A 21,512-nucleotide genomic window follows, 5' to 3' on the forward strand; every position below is an offset into this window, starting at 1 on the left:
ATATGCCGGGTACCACAATTTATCTCTTCCTCTGGCTTGACTTGTAACGCGTGGACTATGAGATCCCCTCACACTAAGGAATTTTTTTTATTGTGATCGGAACACGAGTGATGCATTACGTGTTTCTATATAAGTAGTGAGAAATTTTATTTTTTAAATTATTAACTTTTAACACACATATCCTATCATTTGTATAATAACACGTGATGTACTATTTTGTGTTTCAATCACATTGAAAAATCTCTTCCACAAAGGGCTTTTGACTTGAATTACACCTTTGACAAAAAGAGGTTTCCACTTTCCAGTCGCTTTTCTTAATTCTTCACCCATTTATTGGTCATAATAATGATAATAATATGCACGGAGATCCCAAGTCATAACAACCAAGGCCTACGTTCAACACAGCTGGCTTTATATCATTATGAGGTGATTCATTAGTTGATGACGAATTTCAGATTCTTATTTTATACGGCATGTCTTGAGTTCGATTTTTATCGTTGATGAATTACATGATGATGATGGTCAGGGAAAGACTGAAATGTCTCTTTAAATTTTCTCGGCTCCTGGAAGGTAGACTGAAGTGGTGAAGCTACGAGCTGATACCCTGTATATACATATATATATTTTTTTTTAACAAACGATATTATCTACACTAAGAGGGAGGGGGTGGGCTTAGCCTCATGGGCTAGCAATGGTTCAAATTTACCTTTTGACAAGAATCAAAGTTACCTCTTACTTATAAGTAAAGAAGAATACTATTAGACCGTAATACTAAATTATAATTATAAATTACAATCTAATAATATGTGTGTGTATTGCAGATATGGTTTTGGTTATTTTATACTGGTTGATTTTTGGTGTGTTTCATGCGTCATTAAAGAATTATAGGCACAAATTAAAACATAAAAAATTAAAGAGGCATTCACCGTGATTGCTTAATTTTCAACTACAGTTATCACACACGTTATTTGCGTAATGTAAAGGGAAATGAATGAGGATCTTTTTCGGATCTTCTTTGCGGGAATCGTGAGGATCCTTAAATCGTATTTGTTCATCGTACATTGTACGGCCTAAAATCATTTTAAATATTTTTATTTTAAATTAAATACGAATAGTACTCGATGAAAATTGACCACACGATATACGATGATCGAACACGATTTGAGGATCTCCAGGATCCTCATAAAGAGGATCGGGAGCGGATCCTCCTGGAAAGGAAATTATTGCGGAGAAAAAGATTTATGATTGTCATTTGGGTATGGATAATCGTGGGGATCTATCATTTTTAAAATCGATGGGGCAGAACAGTAATAGCACTCTTGGCCTGAAACTGCCCCATATACCGTACATTTTTATAATATTAAAAGCATATGATTTTTTTTGCAACTTAACATTGTAGTCTAGTAATATTTTTCTTCATCTTAAGGTAATAGGTTTCATTCTCGTCAAAAGAGAATTCAAAACCAAAAACTTCTCTAACTAACTTACCTAATCTCAAGTTTCATTTTTTTTCTTTTGCATTTCTATTATTCTCTTTCTCTGTCTCTCTGTATCTTTCTCTTCATATAACGATATATTTGCACAAAAAGAGCTGGACGATGATTTGATATCGAACAAAACGAAGCGAGAAAAAATGCTGTTTTTTTTTTTTTTTTTTCATTTGAATGCGAATTTGAATATAAAAATGTTCTCCCTCCACTATAAACGGCGATCTATACAATAGAATAATTCCAAGAAATATCACATGGTTCTTAGTATAAGGACAATAATTTATTATATGGTAAGTAACGTTTCTAGAAACTCTTTATTTTTATTTAAAGAAAACGTTTCTAAAAACATTAGGAATGTGTATAAATATGTAAAGAAAATGAACACTAATAGGTATTTAATAAAAGAAAACACAGTAAAGATCGTAGTGTCGCAAACAAATAATAATATGGCACTTTCTAAATTCATTCACACAAAACAAAGAAAAGAATTTCACTGTCAAAATTGAGTCCATCACAACTATATATCAAGGTCGTCACAAGTACATACATCGTTCTTGCATTGAATTCAGATTCTTTTTATAAGGATCCCGAGAATCTGTAAATCATATCCGTTAATCGTATATCGTACGGTTAGAAATCATATTTAAAATTAAATACAAACAGTATCTGACAAAAACTAATCGCATGATGTACGATGAACGAACACGATTTACAGATCTTCAGGATCCTCACCAAAAGGATCCGGAGAGGATCCTGTTGGCTCGCATTTATGTGAGTTGAGCATAAAATTTCCTCCAACCAAGGAGACAACTACCAATAACCAAACCTTTTTTTTTTGAAATTATTATTGGCACTCCAAAAATCTCATTTTGCATTCCAAACTTTCTATAATTAGAAAGAAAAATACACTTGTGAGGAATGTAGAATGAGATTTTTAAACTGCTATAACATCTCCCTTTTTTGTATACAACGTTATATGAATACTAAGGAGTGAGAGAATAAATTAGTATCGAATTCGCTATTCATGAGATTAAAATTTAATAAAACTCTCACTTATAGGTGAAGAAAATGATAACCCAAACCTTAATTGTTAATGTGATAAATGATATGAAAATACAGTTTTAGATGAAATTTAAATAATTAAAGGGAATTGTTATTGGTACTTCAAATTTCTCATTCTACACTCCAAACTTTCTATATTTAGAAATAAAATACACTTGTTAAAATACACTTGTGAGGGATGTAGAATGAGAATTTTGGAGTGCCAATAACACTTTCCTAATTAAAATATTGCAACAATACTTTGGATCACATATTTTAAAATGGTCTCCTTTTAGTCTCTAGGTACATGAATAAATATTTGTATCTACCACCTCCTTTCCTCATTTCAGTCGTGCAATACCAACATGAGTCCGTGAAATTTTATTATAATATTTTCTGGCAGATACCCTATTTTTTCTTTTCTGATGGAGGAAAAACTCCATTCACATAGAGAAATCACGAAAACAACAATTTCTTGTACAGCCAAAGAAATAAGCAGTCCGAGCAAAACCGGAAATATAATACTCTCAAATATGACTATCAAAAACAATTAGGCCATGATGAGCAAAAACATCCGCAATAAAAATTTACTAACGAAATATATGGTTCTACCTGATCCTGGTTAACTATGAATCCAACCAACTGATGACACCAATGATGAAAGGAAGGAAGAAGGTTTCAGAGGACACCACAAAAACCTTGAACCTCTGATCCTTTGCAAGATCATGTATAATTTTTTTAGAAATGATAACCCTGCTCTATTATTCTCTTCTAACACACATTTTTTATTAATGACTGACGAATTAAATAAATCAAATGAAAATAACGATCATAATTAAATAAAGAGAAAATAAATGTGGTAACGTTCACAAGAGAGTGAGGATCCTCGCTGATTCCTATTTATGAGGATTATGAGAATCCTCCAATCACATCCGTTCATCGTATATTGTGCGACCAATTTTTATCAAGTACTATTTATATTCAATTTTGAGTAAAAAAAATTACAATATTTCTGACCGCATAATGTATTCAATTTTGAGTAAATATAATAAACGGATATTATTGAAGAATTTTCAGAATCTTCGTAAAAACCATCTGGCGAGATCCTCCTGGTTCATAGGATAATAAATGATCATATAATAAGAAATAAATAAATATATGAAAAAACTAAAAACAGAGAGGAAAATAGAAAAGAGAAGTGAACGGTGGAAGAAGCAAGGGCGGCTGGCAGTGCCCATTCCCCACTTTGATGAAGTCAGTCGCAGTCGCCGATCTTGACATCCAAAAAGTAGCCAACTTTGGTGTCCTCGACTCTCTCGGCTCTCTCGACTCACACACATCACCACACCAGTTCCTTGCCAGAATTATATAAATCCCAACCATTAATCCCTTCACAATTTCAATCCCCTTCTCCTTTCCATTGCTCTCAATCCTCCTCTCGTTCGGTAAATTCCGGTAAATGCCACCCCCTAAAACGTCAAGAATCAACATCATCTAACCAACGCATTCTCTCTCTCTCTCTCTCTCTCTCTCTAGAACATTTTTAATTGCCGTAAAAGTCTAAGCACAAAGCTACCTATTGCTTCTCCCTCCCCCAAGGGGATCTCTCATTTTACTCTCTCTCTCTCTCTCTCTCTCTCTCTCTCTCTCTCTCTCTCTCTCTCTCTCTCTCTGATCAACCCAAAGGTGCGTGCAAAGCTATTCGTTTCCTTCTGTTCCCAACAATAAAGATGAGATTTTTCAGCTGCTTTTGTAAATTACACAGCTGCCCAAGACTTGCCCAGTTTGCTATTTTTGTATTTTATCATGTTTTGTGATTTTTTTAGTGGATCTGTCACTCCCAAATGATTATCCAATGATTGTAGCTACACCCCTTTTGTCCATTTCTCCAAATGGATCTTGTATGATTTTACCTGATTGTGTTAGAAATCATTAGTTTTTGGTGAAAGATTGTGTTGGAAATTAGTGTGATCGTTTTTACCTTGAGGGAGTTGACCAAATGTGAAACTAGCTGCTGTGGTTAAATATTTGGTGAATTTAGATTGAACTTGAAGATCATGTAATTTAATTTCCCATGTAATTTTCAATGCTTTTGATTTTTTACTTGGAAAAAGTGGGTGAATTTTTCTTTCTTCAGTTGTGTGTAATTGTATTTGAAAGAGGAATGTTTTAAACCATTATTTTTGAACTTTTTATTTACCATTGTTATTTACTGTAGGTTGAAAAGTGAAGGCAATTGGTGAGCAACATGTATCTTCTGAGAAGACAATCTCAAAAACCAACCCCTGAGGATGATTCTGCACAAAAAGAATGCAAAGGTAACAAATTTAGTTACTTTTCTGTTTGTAGTAATATCAAAGTGTACAACTGGCAATCCAAAGGTGTTGTGTATCTCAAGTAAATCGGTCTGCCTCTTTGGCGTACACATGATCATAATTGTTAAGTCAGCCAAAAATATTAAAGCTTACCTTCCAATTTTGATGGAAGTGTGCAATATAGAAATCTGACGTTGAATGACACGAATGTACATTCAGGTCAAGGAACTCAGGGCAGCACTTGGGCCCCTGTCTGGACGCAATTTGAAGTACTGCACCGATGGATGCCTTCGGAGATATTTGGAAGCTCGGAGCTGGAATCTTGAGAAGGCGAAGAAAATGGTTGAAGAGACACTGAAATGGAGGGCAACTTATAAGCCTGAAGAAACCCGTTGGGTAAGTTGGATGAACTTTTATGATATTCACAAACTAGAAATAGATTATTTGTAGACTGTTTGTTTCTCTTAATAAGTTGGTAATTCTGCTTGAGCATAAACTGATCAACTTTTGAGTTGTATATTTTGTTTGCATCAAATATATGGCAGAATCAGAACTTCATATGGACTCAGATGGTGTTCTCCAACCACATTGCGCGTGAATTGCGTTCATTTAATTCATTTGCATCATCTGCAGCTTACTTCTGTGCATTGCACGGGCTATCGCCGTCATACTTATTGATGATTAATTCTAGTTCACTAGGAAAATTTTCAGTTCACTATTTGGGTTTGATTTCAGTTTGTACTTACCACTGAAACATGTCATTGTTCAGCACTGAAATAGCGCATGAAGGTGAGACCTGGCAAAGTATTTAGAGCTAAGTTCCATGATCGACTTGGGAGGAGCGTGCTTATAATGAGGCCAGCACAGCAGGTCCGTAGTAGGCTATCCTCCCCACCCCCTAAAACATGGTTACACTTTCAGTAAGCTTATAGTTAGTAGATTTAACTCATTCTCTTTTTTTTGTTTTTTATTTGTTCTTTCAGAACACAAACTCGCCCGAAGATAATATCCGCCATTTAGTCTATCTTATAGAAAATGGTGTCCTCAACCTTCCCGAAGGTCAAGAACAGATGTCATGGTTGGTTGACTTCACTGGATTCTCAATCAACACCAATGTCAGTGTCAAGACAGCCCGGGATATTATTAACATTCTACAGAACCATTACCCCGAGAGGCTTGCGGTTGCATTTCTATATAACCCGCCAAGAATTTTTCAGGCATTCTGGAAGGTATGAACTTTTCATGGCAATTTTTATGTTATTGACACGGATGTTCCCACACCATACTTCAACTGAATTTGAAGCATCAATATTTCAACTTTTTTTTTTCAGAATGTAAAAGTTTGGTTAATAGAACTTCAACTGGAAGGCAATTTAGTGAGGGTTCATTGGGATTATTGTAGTAATCCTTCATTTTCATTTTTTATCCTACCATTATAAAAATTTCGAACATGGTTCTTCGAGCTTGGTCAATAAAAGATGCCGGCCTACTAGCTAAACTCCTCGACGTAAACCCAAAAACTTCATTTTGATATGATCTGGCATTGGTTATAGTTTGCGTTCGCTTACATTATATTTAGTGGTACAACATTTGTAGCTTAGCAACTATATCTGTCATTTGATGATCTTCCTGCTGCCTTTCACTTCCGTAGGCCGTCAAGTACTTCCTGGATGCCAAGACCTCTCAGAAGGTGAAGTTTGTATACCCGAAAGGTAAAGAAAGTGTGGAGCTCATGAAGACATTCTTTGATGCTGAAAATCTTCCGAGCGAGTTTGGGGGACAAGCCACCCTAAAGTATGACCACGAGGAGTTTTCTACGAATGATGGCGGAGGATGATGTGAAAACTGCCAAGTTCTGGGGATTTGATGAGAAGCCTTTCCATATAACAAATGGGCATTCTGGAGCAGAGGTGGCACCGCAGCCTCTCCGCGTTGCACCCGTGGCTAGCTGATTACCCTGGCCGGCCCAGTGGAGTATAGTAAGAATTTAAAAGTTGTACAATGAGTACTACAAGCTGTCTTTAGTTTTGAATTCGGAATGAGGAGCGAGAGGGTTCGTGGTTCAGTTCCTCGCTGCAGGTTAATAAGCATTTGTACTACTGTACTTAACTGGTAACTACGGGGGAGATCGATAACCTCATTGTTTTCCTGACGTTCTCTACTTAAACGTACAGTGTGATGTTTTTCTATCTTTTTAATGGGTTTTTATTCTCTTGATTTAAGAACTATATACCATTCCAATTGCTGCAATATTTCACATCCGTCATGAGGCAAAGTTCACTTGTCGATGGTATGCCAGTGCCTTGAAATGTGACTTGCCAGATATCAACGTGGCAACGTTGACATTGAATTAGCAGGTCGTAAAAGTCTAATTCAAATGGTTAAGAGCATTTATTTTCACGCCCGAAGTCTTGTTCGCTTCCCACTCCCTGATACCCAAAAAGGAAAACAAGCACATTGACTCAGCCATTCATTTCCGTCTTCATACAAAAGAAATCCGAAACTACGAAAAACTAACCATTCGCCTAAGAGGCTCTACTTTCTGATTGCCCCGAGTATGAACCACGATGCAAGGCAAGAGCTCTGAAGGAAAACAAACAAGTCAAGACCTACAACTGACGAACCACTTTGAAACGCATTAGATATTATTACACAAATCCAAATACAGCCTACAGACAAGGTACATAGCTTACGAGATGAGTCACCAAATAATGCAACTTCTGGTTTACTATATTACATGATAGCTTTGCAGCTGAATTTCACGTAGACATAACAAAGCCACTAACTGCAAAGCAACTCCATTTGATAAGAGACAAACATGCCGAGTAATATTACAACAAAGCATGTTCTTATAGCATATGTATTACTGAGGTTTCTTCTGTACAGTGGGTTTTGAGCTATGAAGTTTACTTGGTCAGAGTTCGTTGGAATACAGGCACTCGTCCACAAGTTGGCGAAGGTTGGGGTTCTCCAAGGCAGCAGCAACTCTTTCTTTATCATTCAACTGCTTGTTAACTAGGAAAATGGAAAGAAACAAACCTTAAATCTCACATGTCAAAAATGCAATGAAGAAAAGTTACTTCTCGCACGCTGGAAATTCACAAACTACGATTGATGCATTCATGATACTTGACATGTTACCAATGACAGCCAAGATAGGTGTCACTGATGGATCATGTGTATCTGAGCAAATACATCTCGAGGCACCAAAAACCGGTTTGGTAAGTGGTAACATTTATCTCAAAACTACTTAGAGATATAACCGAATCTTTTCTTTTCCAGCCTAAAGACATTAAGCAAAATAAGTGGGTTGAATACCAATCTAACAACTTGGTCCAACAATTCCCTAGGCACAATACAAAGTTACAACAACTCCCTAGGCACAATACAAAGTTACAATCATTCCAACAATTCCTTAGGTACTTCACAACAGCCATTTCCAGAAGACCAGGGAAAACGAGATTACCTGATTCTTCATCTGCATGAGATCCTGGAGATACTTTAATATCAACCTGTTGTAATGCATCATCAAACATATGGTTAAGCAAATAGCTAAACAATTACAATATGGAAAGATAACCACCCTGATGAAGTCTTGTATAATGTGATTTCTCATTACCATTTCAGACTTATTTCTCAACATACACCAATTGCTCAAAGAAAAGTCCTGATTTGTAAATGGTTCTAGGTCAAAATATGCGGTCAATTATGCGTTGATAAGGGGATCAAAAGATGCTAAAGATCAAATGCGGAAGACTGCTAGCGCGAGGGAGAGAGTTGAGCAACTCCAAATGGGGGATAGCTAAGTTGGCGGTCACAACTCACAAGGGAGTATAATTTGTAAAAACCCTAGGGTAGATTCTCTGTGAACCCTCTCAAAAAATGGATGGAAAACTATGGGGTCTATGACAAATGAGAGAGACTACGCATAGCTGGAGTAGTGCCGGGAAACCACATTTTCCAATCACATTATATGCCAATTAACACACGATCGTAATCATCCCTTGAATGTAACAAGTACACATCAACCATCGCATTACGCAACAAGCATGATAATTGAACAAGAACTATACAAGAGAAAAAAGAGGAATGATGTGTCTCATCTAGCACCATGAGTGTTTGCACTAACCAGCATCAAATTTTGGTCCTCTTGCAACTACCGCCATTGACAGAGTCGTAACTAAAAACCAAAGGAGCACAGAATTTTCGCATAACAAAAACAGGACGCGGCGTATAAATTAATCGCTTGATATTCAATGCACCAAAATCTCTAACGTAGCAAACTGACGGACCTTGTAATGAGGAGGGAAGCAATGTTTCAGTTTAACTCTCAGGCACAGACCTATCACTGTTGCCATACTGCAATGCTGAATCGTCGGCGTAAAAGTTATCCTTCAACCAAATTTCATAAAATAAAATAAAAAATAAAGATTAAAACTTTGGTGATTTCTTTAAAAACCCAGAATCCAAATTACCAGGAAAAAGAAAAGAAAAAAAACAAAATTGAAGCTGAAAATTGAGAAATGATACTCACAGAATACGGCCGAGCTTGTCATCCACAGTGATCGACTCCTCCGAAAGCACGCTGAGCTGCTCTAACGAGTAGGGGTGCTCCGGATCTCTAATATCCCTCACGAAATTTGCAATTTCCAGTCAAAGATCACAAATTTCAGCAAAATTTCACGTAATTAAATTAAAAAAAAAAAGGAAAAAAAAGAAGGCGGTAAGAGATGGAATGGGAAAGGATATCATAGATATCGAGAGGATCGACGGCGTCGTCGGCGTGGAGATCTTCGGTGCGAGCAACCCTTTCCTTCTTAGCGTGGACCACGGGGTTGGCATTGATCAGACCCAACGTCATCTTCTTCTTCTTCCTTCTCTTTACAAGCTCACACACCAGTCCAAGTCTTTTACTTTCTCTACTTCACGAACCACCTTTACCTACGTGGTCACGAGCTCTAGGTTTTTTTATTTTTATTTTTATACGAGGATAACTAGTATGCCACGATTATTCATCATTTTCAGAGCCTGAAAAAACTCACAGTCATAAATCTAGTTTTCACACCAATAACGGATTTTGAATTCAAGACGGCCAGTTCAAGAGCCTGGTCATGAGCTCTAGTTTTTTTTTTTATTTTTTTTTTCATTTTAAAGAGGACAACCAATAACAAGTTATGATTATCCATCTCTACTGAAAGCTAGGAAAACTCATAAAAATATTTCAACCTCTTCAAATCTATGTTCCACACCAGCAACCGATTTCGAATTAAGACTTCCAATTGAAGAGCTCTAGTTGGTGAGGTTATTTATTCATTTATTTTTGTACTATTAGTCTATCAGTTACTTTTTTATATAACAAGTAATTAAAAATAAGCCATGTGTCCCACTTAGAAGTCTTAGGTCAATCGGTTGTCACTTGTCAATATCATACAAATAAAACAGAATATTCACGCCGGTGAGAATAATCGAATCCATTTTTGTACATTAATAATATTGTGTGAAAAATAAACATTGTGGTCCCGTAGCTCAGTTGGTTAGAGCGTTGGTCTTATGAGCCGAAGGTCGCGGGTTCGAGCCCCGCCGGGACCATTTTTTTGTCTTTTTCTATTTTTTTTCATTCTATTTTTAAACTTTGGTTCATCCACTCACATGCTACGTCCACGGATGGATTAGAAGGCACTCACATGCTATTATTACGTCCGATTCCCACTTACACTTATACGAGCCAATTAATCATAACCAACTTTTTGCCAAATTTTAATTATTGAATGTGTGAGTTCAACGAATAGACGGTGGTTAGTACAAGATTAGTTGTAAAATTAATCATCATATACTTTTATTTAGAATTCATGAAATACAAAATCATGTGTAAAATTAAAAATTTCGTGTTGCAATTTCTTTCTCATGAGAGATGTGGTGGTGTTAGAAATGTATGCTAAGAGAAATCATATTGGGGTTAATTAGGAATAAATATTTACTTTTTACGAGTGATTTTGAATTAATTAATTTTTTACATAATTTTCTAACTTTTTGAAATTAAACATTTGCTGGATCATTAGTATTAACTATTAAGTAATGATGTGCATAATAAAGGGAAACCTGTTTTCGAACTCACGTTATTTTTGGCAACAAACTTAAAGTTTAGCTTAGCTAAAATGACCTATTTGGGGATTTAGGACTCCATAATTATATGTTCATGTTGGGCTAACGTCAATGAAATATTACATTACTATTTGGAGTGCTCTAAAAAGTTTAAGACCAAATTGAAATCACCCAAAATACTTTGTTATTTTGATACATAATTTTTGGGCTTATAAGTGCCGTAATTCTAAGAGTTAAGTAGCGAAATATGAATTTTAAAGAATATAGTAAAGTTTTTATTTTTTATCAAATGATAGATTTTATTATATTAGTCATCGATAGAGATTGAACCCATGCCGTGAATGCAAGGACTTAACGTCTTTCCACCACTATGGTAAAAAACCACTTGCAAGAATCTATGAGCTCATTTGGAAGTGCTTTTAAAATAACTGAAAACGCTTTTGCTGAAAATATTTTTAAAACCAACATTTAGTAAAGATGCAAGTAAATATTAGGAAAATACTGAAAGTGATGCTTCTTGCTGAAAGCACTTTCAGTGCTTTTGGAATTCAAAAATATTTTTTTTTAAAATGCTTTCAAGCATTATAAAAGCATATCGAAACGAGTCACGATGAAATAAGTTCCAATAAGCTTAGACAACGGAAACGGCGTCGTACGACGCACTCGCTCTTTAATCACCCCAGCCAAAAAGAACTCCGATCAAAGGACAACGACAGCATGGTACACAGTGCCTATGATTCCTTCGAGCTCATCAGCGACTGCCCGACGAAGATCGAAGCCATCGAATCGTACGGACCGAAGCTCCTCATCAGCTGCTCCGATGGATCTCTCAAAATCTACGCTCCGGACTCCTCCGGCTCCGACCGCTCTCCGCCGTCCGATTACCAACGTCACAAGCTCCAGAAGGAACAGTACGCGCTGGAGAGGAACGTTGCCGGTTTCTCAAAGAAGCCCTTGGTTTCGATGGAGGTCCTGGAATCGCGAGAGCTCCTCCTTTCCCTCTCGGAGTCGATTGCGTTTCACGGCCTCCCGAACTTGGGCACAATCGCCGTGATCACGAAGGCGAAGGGCGCCAATGTCTACTCGTGGGACGACCGCAGAGGATTCCTCTGCTTCGCGAGGCAGAAGCGGGTCTGTATTTTCCGGCACGACGGTAATTCACATGAGTTATTAATTTCTTATCTTTTTAGGAATTTCAGTTGAAAATGCTCGAATTTTGAAATGATTTGGGAATTGAATGTGTTTAGGGGGACGAGGGTTTGTGGAAGTGAAGGAATTTGGGGTTCCGGATGTGGTGAAGTCGATGTCATGGTGTGGTGAGAATATATGTATAGGGATTAGAAGAGAGTATATGATACTGAATTCTTCAAATGGTGCACTGTCAGAGGTGTTTCCATCGGGGAGGATAGCGCCGCCATTGGTGGTCTCTCTCCCTTCCGGAGAGCTTCTTCTCGGAAAGGTACTTGCTTTTGTTGCGTCTCCCATTTGGTTTGTGTTTTTCGGAATAAAAGCGCAAAAATTTTAGATTACATCAATGTATGATCGCTGAATTTAACGGCTGGATGTGCCCGGAAGAATCCAAACAAATTTAGCGAGTGAAAATGCAATGTATACTGTACATTGATGTATAGTAGAAGGACTCCTAAAAGCAATACTGATTAGTGATTACCATGTTCTCGTGTTTTAGGATAATATTGGGGTTTTTGTGGACCAAAACGGGAAGCTTTGTCAAGAAGGCAGGGTTTGTTGGTCAGATTCCCCGAATGTTGTTGTTGTTCAGAAGCCATATGCAATTGCTCTGTTACCAAGATATGTCGAGGTAGGTTGGCCTCATATTCCTAAAGAAAGAAGTACTTATTTTTGCTTTTAATATTTTACAAGACGCAGGCCAGATATGCCTTCTTTTGCAGGTACGGTCGCTCCGAGATCCCTATCCATTGATACAGACGGTTGTTCTTAGAAATGCTCGTCGTATTCTACAGAGCAATGACGCTGTAGTTGTTGCATTAGAGAATGCTGTTTATGGTCTCTTCCCTGTTCCTCTTGGCGCTCAGGTATTCCTGATGCTCTATGTGCTAAACTTCTATTGTAGATGCACCATCTTCTTTGGTAAGGAGGTGAGAATTGTGTTTTTGCCTTGCAGATTGTACAATTAACAGCATCTGGCGATTTTGACGAAGCATTGGCATTGTGTAAGATGCTTCCTCCAGAAGAAGCAAGTCTTAGAGCTGCGAAGGAGGGGTCAATTCATATGAGGTGAATAATTTCTGCTTTCATTTCTCTTTTCGTTTATATGAATAAACAAATGTATTGGTCTAAAATTGCAATAAAATTGATGTGTTTGTGTTTACATCTAACATGCATATGGTAGAAACGGACTTGTATATTAATCACAAATATAAATGGTTACATCAATGTAAGGTTAGATCTATTCATGTTAAAGGAGAGAGTTTTGGGTTTGGAGCTATATAAGTCTGGACTCTGGAGTTGCCAATAGCTGGGCCACATGGCTGGAGAAATTTATTTGTTAGCACACTTGGACATGTAATACTATTTTTTGCTAGGCAGGGCCACATGGCTGGAAAGCGATAAAGTTCTGGGTAAAATGTCTTGATTGATATTGAGATTCATGGGTACATCAATATATACAATTACATGCTCGTTGACTTTCGATAAATCAGGAAGTGATTTGGGAAGAGACATTATTGTGATTGCTTGTATATCGCGTCTATCAAAGGTTATATATATGGCCTTCCGTCTTATGCACACACTTGTATATATATGTATGTATATGTATACGCAATTTAAAGTTGAAGTACATCAGGCAGTGTTTAAGTATGCCATGTAATGCTTAACTAAGGTGAAAGTTTACCAAGCTTTCTTAAAACACTTTTATTTGTGCAAAGCAGTCAGTAGATTTGAATTTATAACCTGGTGCTGCATCAAATTCATGCTTGTTTTATGCCTGTTAAATTTTATATGTTAAAGGAGATTGTGCTTATTGTTTACAGATATGCTCATCATCTTTTTGATAATGGGGCCTATGAGGACGCCATGGAGCACTTTGTGGCATCTCAAGTGGATATAACCTATGTTCTTTCTTTGTATCCATCTATTATTCTTCCAAAGACAACTATGGTTGCTGAGCCGGAGAAGCTAATGGATATTTCTGGGGATTCACCATATCTCTCAAGAGGTTCGTCTGGTATATCAGATGATATGGAACACTCTCTGCCGTCACTACTGGAATCTGAGGAGAGTGCAGCACTCGAGTCCAAGAAAATGAGCCATAACACTCTTATGGCTCTCATAAAGTTCTTACAGAAAAAAAGATATGGTATAATTGAAAAGGCCACTGCTGAGGGGACAGAAGAGGTTGTTTTAGATGCTGTTGGAGACAATTTTGTGTCCTATGAATCTAGGTTTAAGAAATCAAACAAGGTAAACTAATTATATTTGTTTATATATGATTCCAATATTTCACTATGTGATCTGGTATTGATACACAAATTTCTATGGGTTATGAACGTGTGATCAGGATTTTGTGTCACTAAATGCAGCGTTCTAGATTTTGTGAACACAGATATTATGACGTTTTGGTTGCGAACTAAGAAATAATCCTTTTTTTTCTTCTTTTTGGTGAGTAAGACTGTAAGAGATATATATTATTACCAGTGCTGTTCCTTTATGCTTTTTTAATGCGGAAAGTCATAGGCTTTGGTTACTTCATTAAAGTTAGCTTGGCTACGTATGATGCACATGGTTGTCAAAAGCAACCATGCTTTGTTAAATTAGATTAACCTGTTTGCAAACATGCATAACTCAACTGTCAAAAGTTAGTTTTTCTCAGTTAATTCCAATATTTGACCTTATGTGTGTACATTTGCCTGTCTGGATTTTCACAACTTGAATACATCTTTGTACGTTTATATAGTCGCTATCATTTATTTCATTTGTGATATCAACCTCACATTATCTTTGGTATCTAAGGGGCGTGGTAGCATTCCAGTTACCTCTGGTGCTAGGGAGATGGCAGCGATCCTGGATACAGCACTACTCCAAGCTCTACTTCTTACTGGACAGGCTTCAGTGGCTTTGGAATTACTGAAAGGTCTTAACTACTGCGATGTAAAAATATGCGAGGAGATTCTCCAGAAAAACAATCATTATGCTGCTTTGTTAGAACTTTACAGGTGCAATTCAATGCACCACGAAGCTCTAAAACTCTTGCATCAATTAGTAGAGGATTCCAAATCTAACCAAGTGCAAACTGAACTTATACAAAAGTTAAAGCCTGAGTCAATTGTCGAATATCTCAAGGTAGGTTTTCTCCATCTGATCGATGACTTTGATCTTGAATCTGCTAGTCATATTTCAGAAATTTGAATAGTTAGTGGTATGAAAGCTTTATATTTCATCAGTAATTGACATTTGGAGTCTGGAACGAGATGGTAGCATTACAGAAATCCTTGGTGTATAATTTAAATGCTAAGTAAAAGCACAAGTTGCCTGACCATTTTCAACTATGAAAGGCGGGCTAATTTTTTTATTTAATTCCACGTTTCCTCTGAGTTTGTTTTGTTCCACTGAACACTACAAATTTTTCAGCATTACTATCATCTTATGTTTTTCCATGTACTTTGTTACATATAGAACTGAAAATTGTGATGTAGGGTTCAGTTTCAGAACTAAAGAACTATATTTGAATGTTCCATCCAACAGATGAAGTTTGATGTGTTATAATCGAACATATAACTTTTCATTTTTCATTTGGAGAATATGTTGTTTTAGGAACTTGAATATTTGCTAAGATTACTTGTTTTATCAGGAACCAAAACATGTGTAAACTACCTTAAAGTATTTGACCAATTTTCTTATGTGCAGCCTCTTTGTGGGACTGATCCCATGCTGGTCCTGGAGTATTCAATGCTTGTTCTTGAAAGTTGTCCAACGCAGACAATTGAGCTCTTTTTGAATGGGAATATTCCAGCAGACCTGGTCAACTCTTACTTGAAGCAGCATGCTCCAAACATGCAGGCCACATACTTAGAGCTTATGTTTGCAATGGATGAAAATGGAATCTCCGGAAATTTGCAAAATGAAATGGTAAGGATGTATGCATTGTTCACAAATAATAAGACCAATTTATTAGTTGGGAAGTTTAGGGTCATTTGGAATTGCCGAGAAGCTAAAAAGGTAGATAACTAAGGCTTTACCCACAATCGAGTTCTCGGTCTCACCTAGCGTAAAAGAGAATCGAATCCCTTGAGTTAACCGTTGTAAAGGAATCAGAAATTGAACCTTTGGCGAGATTCTTCCCCACACCCGTTCTGTAGTCTACTTCGGTTACAACACTATTTTTCCTCCGATCTGGGGCATAAGATAAGAGCAATCCATAGGACTCCCAATTCCAAAAAGTAGCTATCAATTAAATTAAAAGAGGCAAGCGGATTGGATTTTTTAATTTAGTTATTGCACTAGTGGGCAGGAAAAAAATCTCTGATGCCAATTTCAGCTACTCTGTTGTAATTTCTGTGAATTGGTGATGCAAGTAGTGTGCCGGTATTTACCAGCCAAAACTGCATTCTAATGGATTTAGTGCATGGCAGGTACATATCTATCTATCAGAAGTACTTGACTGGTATGCAGATTTAAGTTCTCAGCAGAAATGGGATGAGCAAACTTACTCCTCAACAAGAAAGAAATTATTGTCTGCTTTAGAGAGTATCTCAGGATATAATCCAGAGGCTTTGTTGAAACGTCTTCCAACGGATGCTTTATATGAAGAGCGTGCAATTTTGTTGGGAAAAATGAACCAACATGAGCTTGCCTTATCTCTCTATGTTCATAAGGTATTTTTTCTATGTTCACATCCTATAACCAATACGTTGTATATTATACAGATCCTGTTTGAGTTGATTAAGTTCTTGACTTTTGTAGCTACATGTTCCTGGGCTGGCACTGTCCTATTGTGATCGTGTGTATGAATCCTTAGTTCATCTACCATCTTCAAGATCTTCCGGAAATATATACCTAACTCTATTACAAATTTATCTTAATCCGAGGAAAACAACCAAGAACTTTGAGAAGCGAATTACAAATTTAGTATCACCTCAGAACATCGGTACACCAAAGGTTGGTTCTGCAAATACGGTCAAAAGTAAAGGAGGGCGTGGTGCTAAAAAAATTGCTGCAATAGAGGTGGCACCTGACATAAGAGTCGGTCAAAGTAGCACTGACAGTAGCAAGAGCGATGGAGATGCGGAAGAATCTAGTGAGGAAGGAGGGTCAACAATCATGCTTGATGAGGTCCTTGATTTGTTGAGCCGAAGGTGGGACAGAATAAATGGAGCTCAGGCACTCAAACTTTTGCCAAGGGAAACTAAGCTACAGGTATTCACTATACTAATTCTCAAAGAATATGATTTTATCGACCACAACACAAGGTGTTTGCCAATAGTGGAAAAGAATATTTCTAAATTTTAAATATTAGATTAATGTATTGCTGTTGATGTCTCTTTAATCTGATTTGTTCAAGCATGGTTTTCTCCTGATATCGATGCTGAAGTTGTTTGTTATTATTGTTGATCTGCAGCACTTGCTTCCATTTATGGGACCCCTGTTGAGGAAATCCAGTGAAGCGTACAGGAACCTTTCAGTGATCAAGAGTTTGAGACAAAGCGAGAACCTGCAGGTATGCATATATCGTGCTTGGAATCTAAGTTTGGCAACGAGTAGGTGTCTTAGGCTTGATCTTGTTGCAGATGATACTGAACCCCTAGTTATGTGTTCTAGTTTAGTCTCCATGCCGCATGTCCTTTCGTTCATTTAGTACCATCTCAAAGTGCTCATTTCAAATGCTCTTGATGTGGTTGAGATTCCTCACCCAGTTATTTATGTTTATGATTGTAAACGTAGTTCACTACCCGAACAAATAAATGTTTATCTGAAACAGGTTAAAGATGAACTCTACGAACAAAGGAAGGGTGTGGTGAAGGTCACCAGTGACAGCATGTGCTCCCTTTGCAGGAAGAAAATAGGAACCAGTGTCTTTGCCGTATATCCAAACGGGAAAACATTAGTGCACTTTGTGTGCTTTAGAGACTCGCAAAGTATGAAAACCGTGGGCAGAGGATCGCCGCTATGGAAGATATGAAAATCAAGCATTCATGTGGCTAAAAGAAACGCTTTCCTCCACGTTCGGTTAGCAAATGCTGTAATTCATGCACGAGCCTCGGCTTTAAGGAAGTGATTTCACTCTGCACTTTGCCGGGCACTCCAAGCATTCCGGGTTCCACTAGTTAGGTTTTGCTCTATGTGGCTACCGTGTGCGATGATTGGAGGAGACTTATTGTAGATTGTGTGAGAGCGGGGTTGTGAGTTTTCGTTGTTGGTTATTTATAGCTTCGTTTGTAAAGATTGTAAAATGTAAAACCAGTCTTGTTATTGAGTTAACAAAATCCGAGCAGAAATGATTTACGTCAGTTAGTTACGTTAATTTGCCTGTCGCTTTGCATTCGAGGTTGAATTCTCCTCCAGTAATTTAGAATCGTTTAGAATTTATAAAGTGCAATGAACAAAAACGCAAGAATAATTAAGATGGAATTTGATTGTTAGGCAATAACATTAGCATTGTCAATAGGGTTCAACATTTTCCTACTCGACTTTTTGGCGGTAAAACGGTAAACGGTAACTCCAACCCGGGAGCCGAGGCACGGGGGGTCCACGTGCAAGACCTCCACCTCGAAAAGCTTCCTGGCTTTCTTGAAGAAGGCCGAGTCTTTCTTCCACCGCCTCAATGTGGGCCATCACAAACACCCTTCCCTCCTCCGCCTCACCTGACATCAGCAAACGCAGCGTATTAAGCAACGGCTCGTAGAGATGATCGTGATACACTACATCCGAGGCTAGAATAAGATCAAACTCCCGCCCAATCTTCTCTACGTCCGCCGCTTCCCCCCACCTCAGCGGCTGCTACGTGGACCACCCCACCGTTAGCTGCCAATACGGAAGCGTTCGCTTCCACGTTGAATAACAGGTTAGGAATGACGTGGGGGAGGTCAGTTACAGTGACGGTAGCCCCGAGCGTGGCTGCGGCGGCGATTCCGACGAGGCCGGTCCCGGAGCCGAGCTCGAGGATTCTGTGAGGCCGCTGCCTCGAGTCCAACGCCGAGAGTGTGCGTCCCAGTGGTCCGGTGCTGGGGTCACGACGGTGGCCGTCGAGGAGTGTGAGGAGCGTGGTGGCGGGCGGCCAGAGCTGGAAGGAGATGCCTTGAGACCGGAGCTCCCGGATGAAGACCGGCCGAGTTGATGGAGTGGAGGCAATGCTGAGTCGATGGAAGGAGCGTGGCGGTCTCGGGGATCAGAATTGCATCGTCTTCAGAATCACCGCCTTCTTGAGCCGCCATTGATGATGCGCCGCCGCCGATGATTCTGGTTGCGACTCGACTTCAATTGTACTAGGGTCTAGGGCTTGTTTGGCTCACTATTTGATATTTACACTTTTTATACCGCCAAGTTGATCGGATTTGGATCTCCAGCAATGCGTCCCCACATGAATTTACGAATAGGCCCCTACCGATGTACATAATTACAAGGGACCAGGCCGGCATGGATCTCAAACCAGTTCTCATCTGTGCAGTCTGCAAATTCCCTGAAAAAAGAAAAAAATTTCTTATTTCTGGAGAAGATGATCCGATCGGTGATGGTGATAAACACGCAGGGGAAGCCTCGCCTTTCCAAGTTCTACGAATTTCAGGTCACCTCCTCCTCTTTCCATTTTTCAATATTTATTTTTTCTGTAATTTTATTTATTTATTACTTATTACGATTGTTGTGTAAAAATGGCTGGCTTTCCAATTTCTGAGGGCAGCCTGTGAAGAAGCAACAGGAACTTATACGCAGCGTCCATGGAGGTTCTCTCTCTCTACTCTCTCTCTCTCTCTCTCTCTCTACTGTGATTTATGCTTTATTTACTGCATAAATCAATGTGGATGCTTAGCTTGCCTCTCAATTTGTTCTGATTTTTTTTATAAATTCAAATTAGGTTTTCATGTTGATGTTCCTTTTCCACAGTGTTGTCCAGTAGAGGTGAGAATGTGAGCAATTTCGTGGATGCTGAGTCTATTTTCGGCCCGGTACATTGGCTAATCTTCCCTCAAATTCTTCCTGTTTATAAAGTTTCTGGATGATCTGAATTTGGTAAAATTTGAATAAGAAACAGTCCTTGTATCCGCGACGGTTATTCAAATCGGCTGTCTGAATCCTTTCCTTCTTGTGCAGGATACTCGCCTTGTGTACAAGCACTTTGCAACTTTGTACATCGTCTTTGTATTCGATAGCTCTGAAAACGAGCTTGCCATGCTCGACCTCATACAAGGTACCTAGCATTATCCATGTTATATAGCTGCTACTGAATTGCAAGGTTTCGATATCACAAGATACCGCACCATTGAAGAGCATTCACAAGTTGATCGTTTGCAATTTTGTTTGAAATCAGAAGATATCGGGAAAGTTTTTACGGTTGAAAAGTGGAATGTTGATGAATTTTGCTTGCAGAAACCTTATGGTTACAGTTAATGCTGTCATGACTCATGAGAAATGAGGATTACTGTGTATATGGTCCTGACTTGAACAACAGACTAAGTTATCACGTCCTCCCTATGTTAAGATCGAACATGGCAATGATTAGCTTGTTTCTCAAAGTTAATGCTTGTGCTAAGGGTTGCTTTGATTGAATGATTTGCTTACTTCGATTCTCATTCCTTTCAGTATTTGTGGAAACATTGGACAAATGCTTCAAAAATGTATGTGAGCTTGACGTGGTGATCAATTACAGCAAGGTAAATATGCTCCCTTCGTTTTGCTGTGACTAACGTTTACTTGTGATCTGTTGCGTGTACTTTGATACTCCGAGTAATGTGAAACATTATTTGGTATTGCTTTATGATTTGACGTTGTCGCACAAAAGGGTGGGTGTTAGATTACATCATTATTGTTTAGGAATTGTAGCTGAATAAAATTCGTAATCTTGCTTCGCGAAACCATTTTCATTGAACTGTGCTTTAATTAGTTTTCTTCTTCGTTCTCAGATGCATACCGTATTGGATGAGATTATTTTTGGAGGTCAAGTGCTGGAAACAAGTTCAACTGAAGTTATGAAGGCCGTCGAAGAAATCTCAAGGTGGTGTCTCTTCTCCCCCTCCCTACCCCTATCCCCTTCGTTGTATCTGTTGCTGACTATTTCGATGTCTGATTACTTATGTTAATTTGAACTTTTGGTGCAGGTTAGAAGCAGCCTCAAATGCCATCTCACTGGTCCCAAAATCTGTTTCCGCCTGGCGGAGTCGATAGTTTGCAGTTTTGACTGATTTGTTATAATGTTCTCTTTTGATGTCACACCGAGGCCGAGCCTCCAAAGCTTCTTTGATAGGAATCACTGCAGAGCTCTTGCAATATTAGTGCGATGTTTGTGAATATTTGGATGCTTGATGGATGGCTGATTACTTACATGAAAAAAAATAAGAAACATGCGACAAGCTTGAGTTATCGGCATTATATATTC

At 38.2% G+C, this 21,512-nt stretch overlaps 4 protein-coding genes, 1 non-coding gene and 1 pseudogene across 7 annotated transcripts; 4 read left to right on the forward strand and 2 right to left on the reverse strand.

Moving 5' to 3' along the window:
• Positions 1-3,932: 3,932 nt before the first annotated feature.
• On the forward strand, positions 3,933-7,072 carry LOC103939200 (phosphatidylinositol transfer protein 3). Its single transcript, XM_048575495.1, is given in 8 exon segments — positions 3,933-4,217; positions 4,750-4,849; positions 5,066-5,246; positions 5,627-5,643; positions 5,645-5,716; positions 5,830-6,075; positions 6,498-6,662; positions 6,664-7,072. Coding segments are annotated over 7 exon segments (843 nt in total). The 5' UTR covers positions 3,933-4,217; positions 4,750-4,822; the 3' UTR covers positions 6,799-7,072.
• LOC103939202 (protein AE7-like 1) lies at positions 7,064-9,790 on the reverse strand. 3 transcript variants are annotated; one of them, XR_007255024.1, is made up of 7 exons: positions 9,596-9,790; positions 9,381-9,486; positions 9,139-9,238; positions 8,313-8,358; positions 7,757-7,861; positions 7,365-7,429; positions 7,064-7,275 (listed from the first exon to the last, which is right to left on the reverse strand). XR_007255024.1 is itself a non-coding variant. In XM_048575494.1 (6 exons), the coding sequence occupies exons 1-5, from the start codon at positions 9,705-9,707 to the stop codon at positions 7,761-7,763; spliced, it is 465 nt and encodes a 154-aa protein (XP_048431451.1). In that variant the 5' UTR covers positions 9,708-9,790; the 3' UTR covers positions 7,463-7,631; positions 7,757-7,760. The 3 variants fall into 3 exon arrangements, 2 of the variants coding, with proteins under 2 accessions (XP_048431451.1, XP_018500978.1); XM_048575494.1 differs by lacking the exons at positions 7,064-7,275; positions 7,365-7,429 and adding an exon at positions 7,463-7,631; XM_018645462.2 differs by lacking the exons at positions 7,064-7,275; positions 7,365-7,429 and having other exon boundaries at positions 7,463-7,861; positions 9,596-9,786.
• A 571-nt stretch (positions 9,791-10,361) lies between these two features.
• TRNAI-UAU lies at positions 10,362-10,435 on the forward strand. Its single transcript has one exon. It is a non-coding gene; the product is annotated as a tRNA-Ile (tRNA).
• A 1,133-nt stretch (positions 10,436-11,568) lies between these two features.
• LOC103939203 (vacuolar sorting protein 39) lies at positions 11,569-18,429 on the forward strand. The gene is made up of 12 exons (XM_009349260.3): positions 11,569-12,101; positions 12,196-12,407; positions 12,636-12,767; positions 12,859-13,002; positions 13,092-13,204; positions 13,960-14,389; positions 14,939-15,268; positions 15,833-16,054; positions 16,558-16,800; positions 16,889-17,341; positions 17,544-17,642; positions 17,904-18,429. The coding sequence occupies exons 1-12, from the start codon at positions 11,666-11,668 to the stop codon at positions 18,102-18,104; spliced, it is 3,015 nt and encodes a 1,004-aa protein (XP_009347535.2). The 5' UTR covers positions 11,569-11,665; the 3' UTR covers positions 18,105-18,429.
• Positions 18,430-18,535: 106 nt separating this feature from the next.
• On the reverse strand, positions 18,536-19,361 carry LOC103939214 (annotated as a pseudogene).
• LOC103939204 (AP-3 complex subunit sigma-like) lies at positions 19,239-21,507 on the forward strand. Its single transcript, XM_048575376.1, is given in 8 exon segments — positions 19,239-19,609; positions 19,611-19,706; positions 19,821-19,863; positions 20,024-20,085; positions 20,231-20,327; positions 20,720-20,790; positions 21,040-21,131; positions 21,235-21,507. Coding segments are annotated over 8 exon segments (609 nt in total). The 5' UTR covers positions 19,239-19,528; the 3' UTR covers positions 21,302-21,507.
• The last annotated feature ends 5 nt before the right edge of the window (positions 21,508-21,512 follow it).

The sequence above is a fragment of a genome, unplaced genomic scaffold (genome assembly GCF_019419815.1).
Source record: "Pyrus x bretschneideri cultivar Hongxiangsu unplaced genomic scaffold, Pyrus_bretschneideri_v1 Contig8, whole genome shotgun sequence".
Taxonomy (NCBI): domain Eukaryota; kingdom Viridiplantae; phylum Streptophyta; class Magnoliopsida; order Rosales; family Rosaceae; genus Pyrus; species Pyrus x bretschneideri.

Excerpts from the sequence above, each read along its gene's own strand:
- LOC103939203 (XM_009349260.3), top strand. The coding sequence starts at position 11,666 with ATGGTACACAGTGCCTATGATTCCTTCGAGCTCATCAGCGACTGCCCG. Across the intron at positions 13,003-13,091 it reads CTGTTCCTCTTGGCGCTCAG|ATTGTACAATTAACAGCATC; the intron begins GTATTCCTGATG and ends TTTGCCTTGCAG. Across the intron at positions 15,269-15,832 it reads CAATTGTCGAATATCTCAAG|CCTCTTTGTGGGACTGATCC; the intron begins GTAGGTTTTCTC and ends TCTTATGTGCAG.
- LOC103939202 (XM_048575494.1), bottom strand. The coding sequence starts at position 9,707 with ATGACGTTGGGTCTGATCAATGCCAACCCCGTGGTCCACGCTAAGAAG. Across the intron at positions 9,487-9,595 it reads CGATCCTCTCGATATCTATG|ATTTCGTGAGGGATATTAGA; the intron begins ATATCCTTTCCC and ends TGGAAATTGCAA. Across the intron at positions 7,862-8,312 it reads TCATGCAGATGAAGAATCAG|TTAACAAGCAGTTGAATGAT; the intron begins GTAATCTCGTTT and ends CCATTTTCCTAG.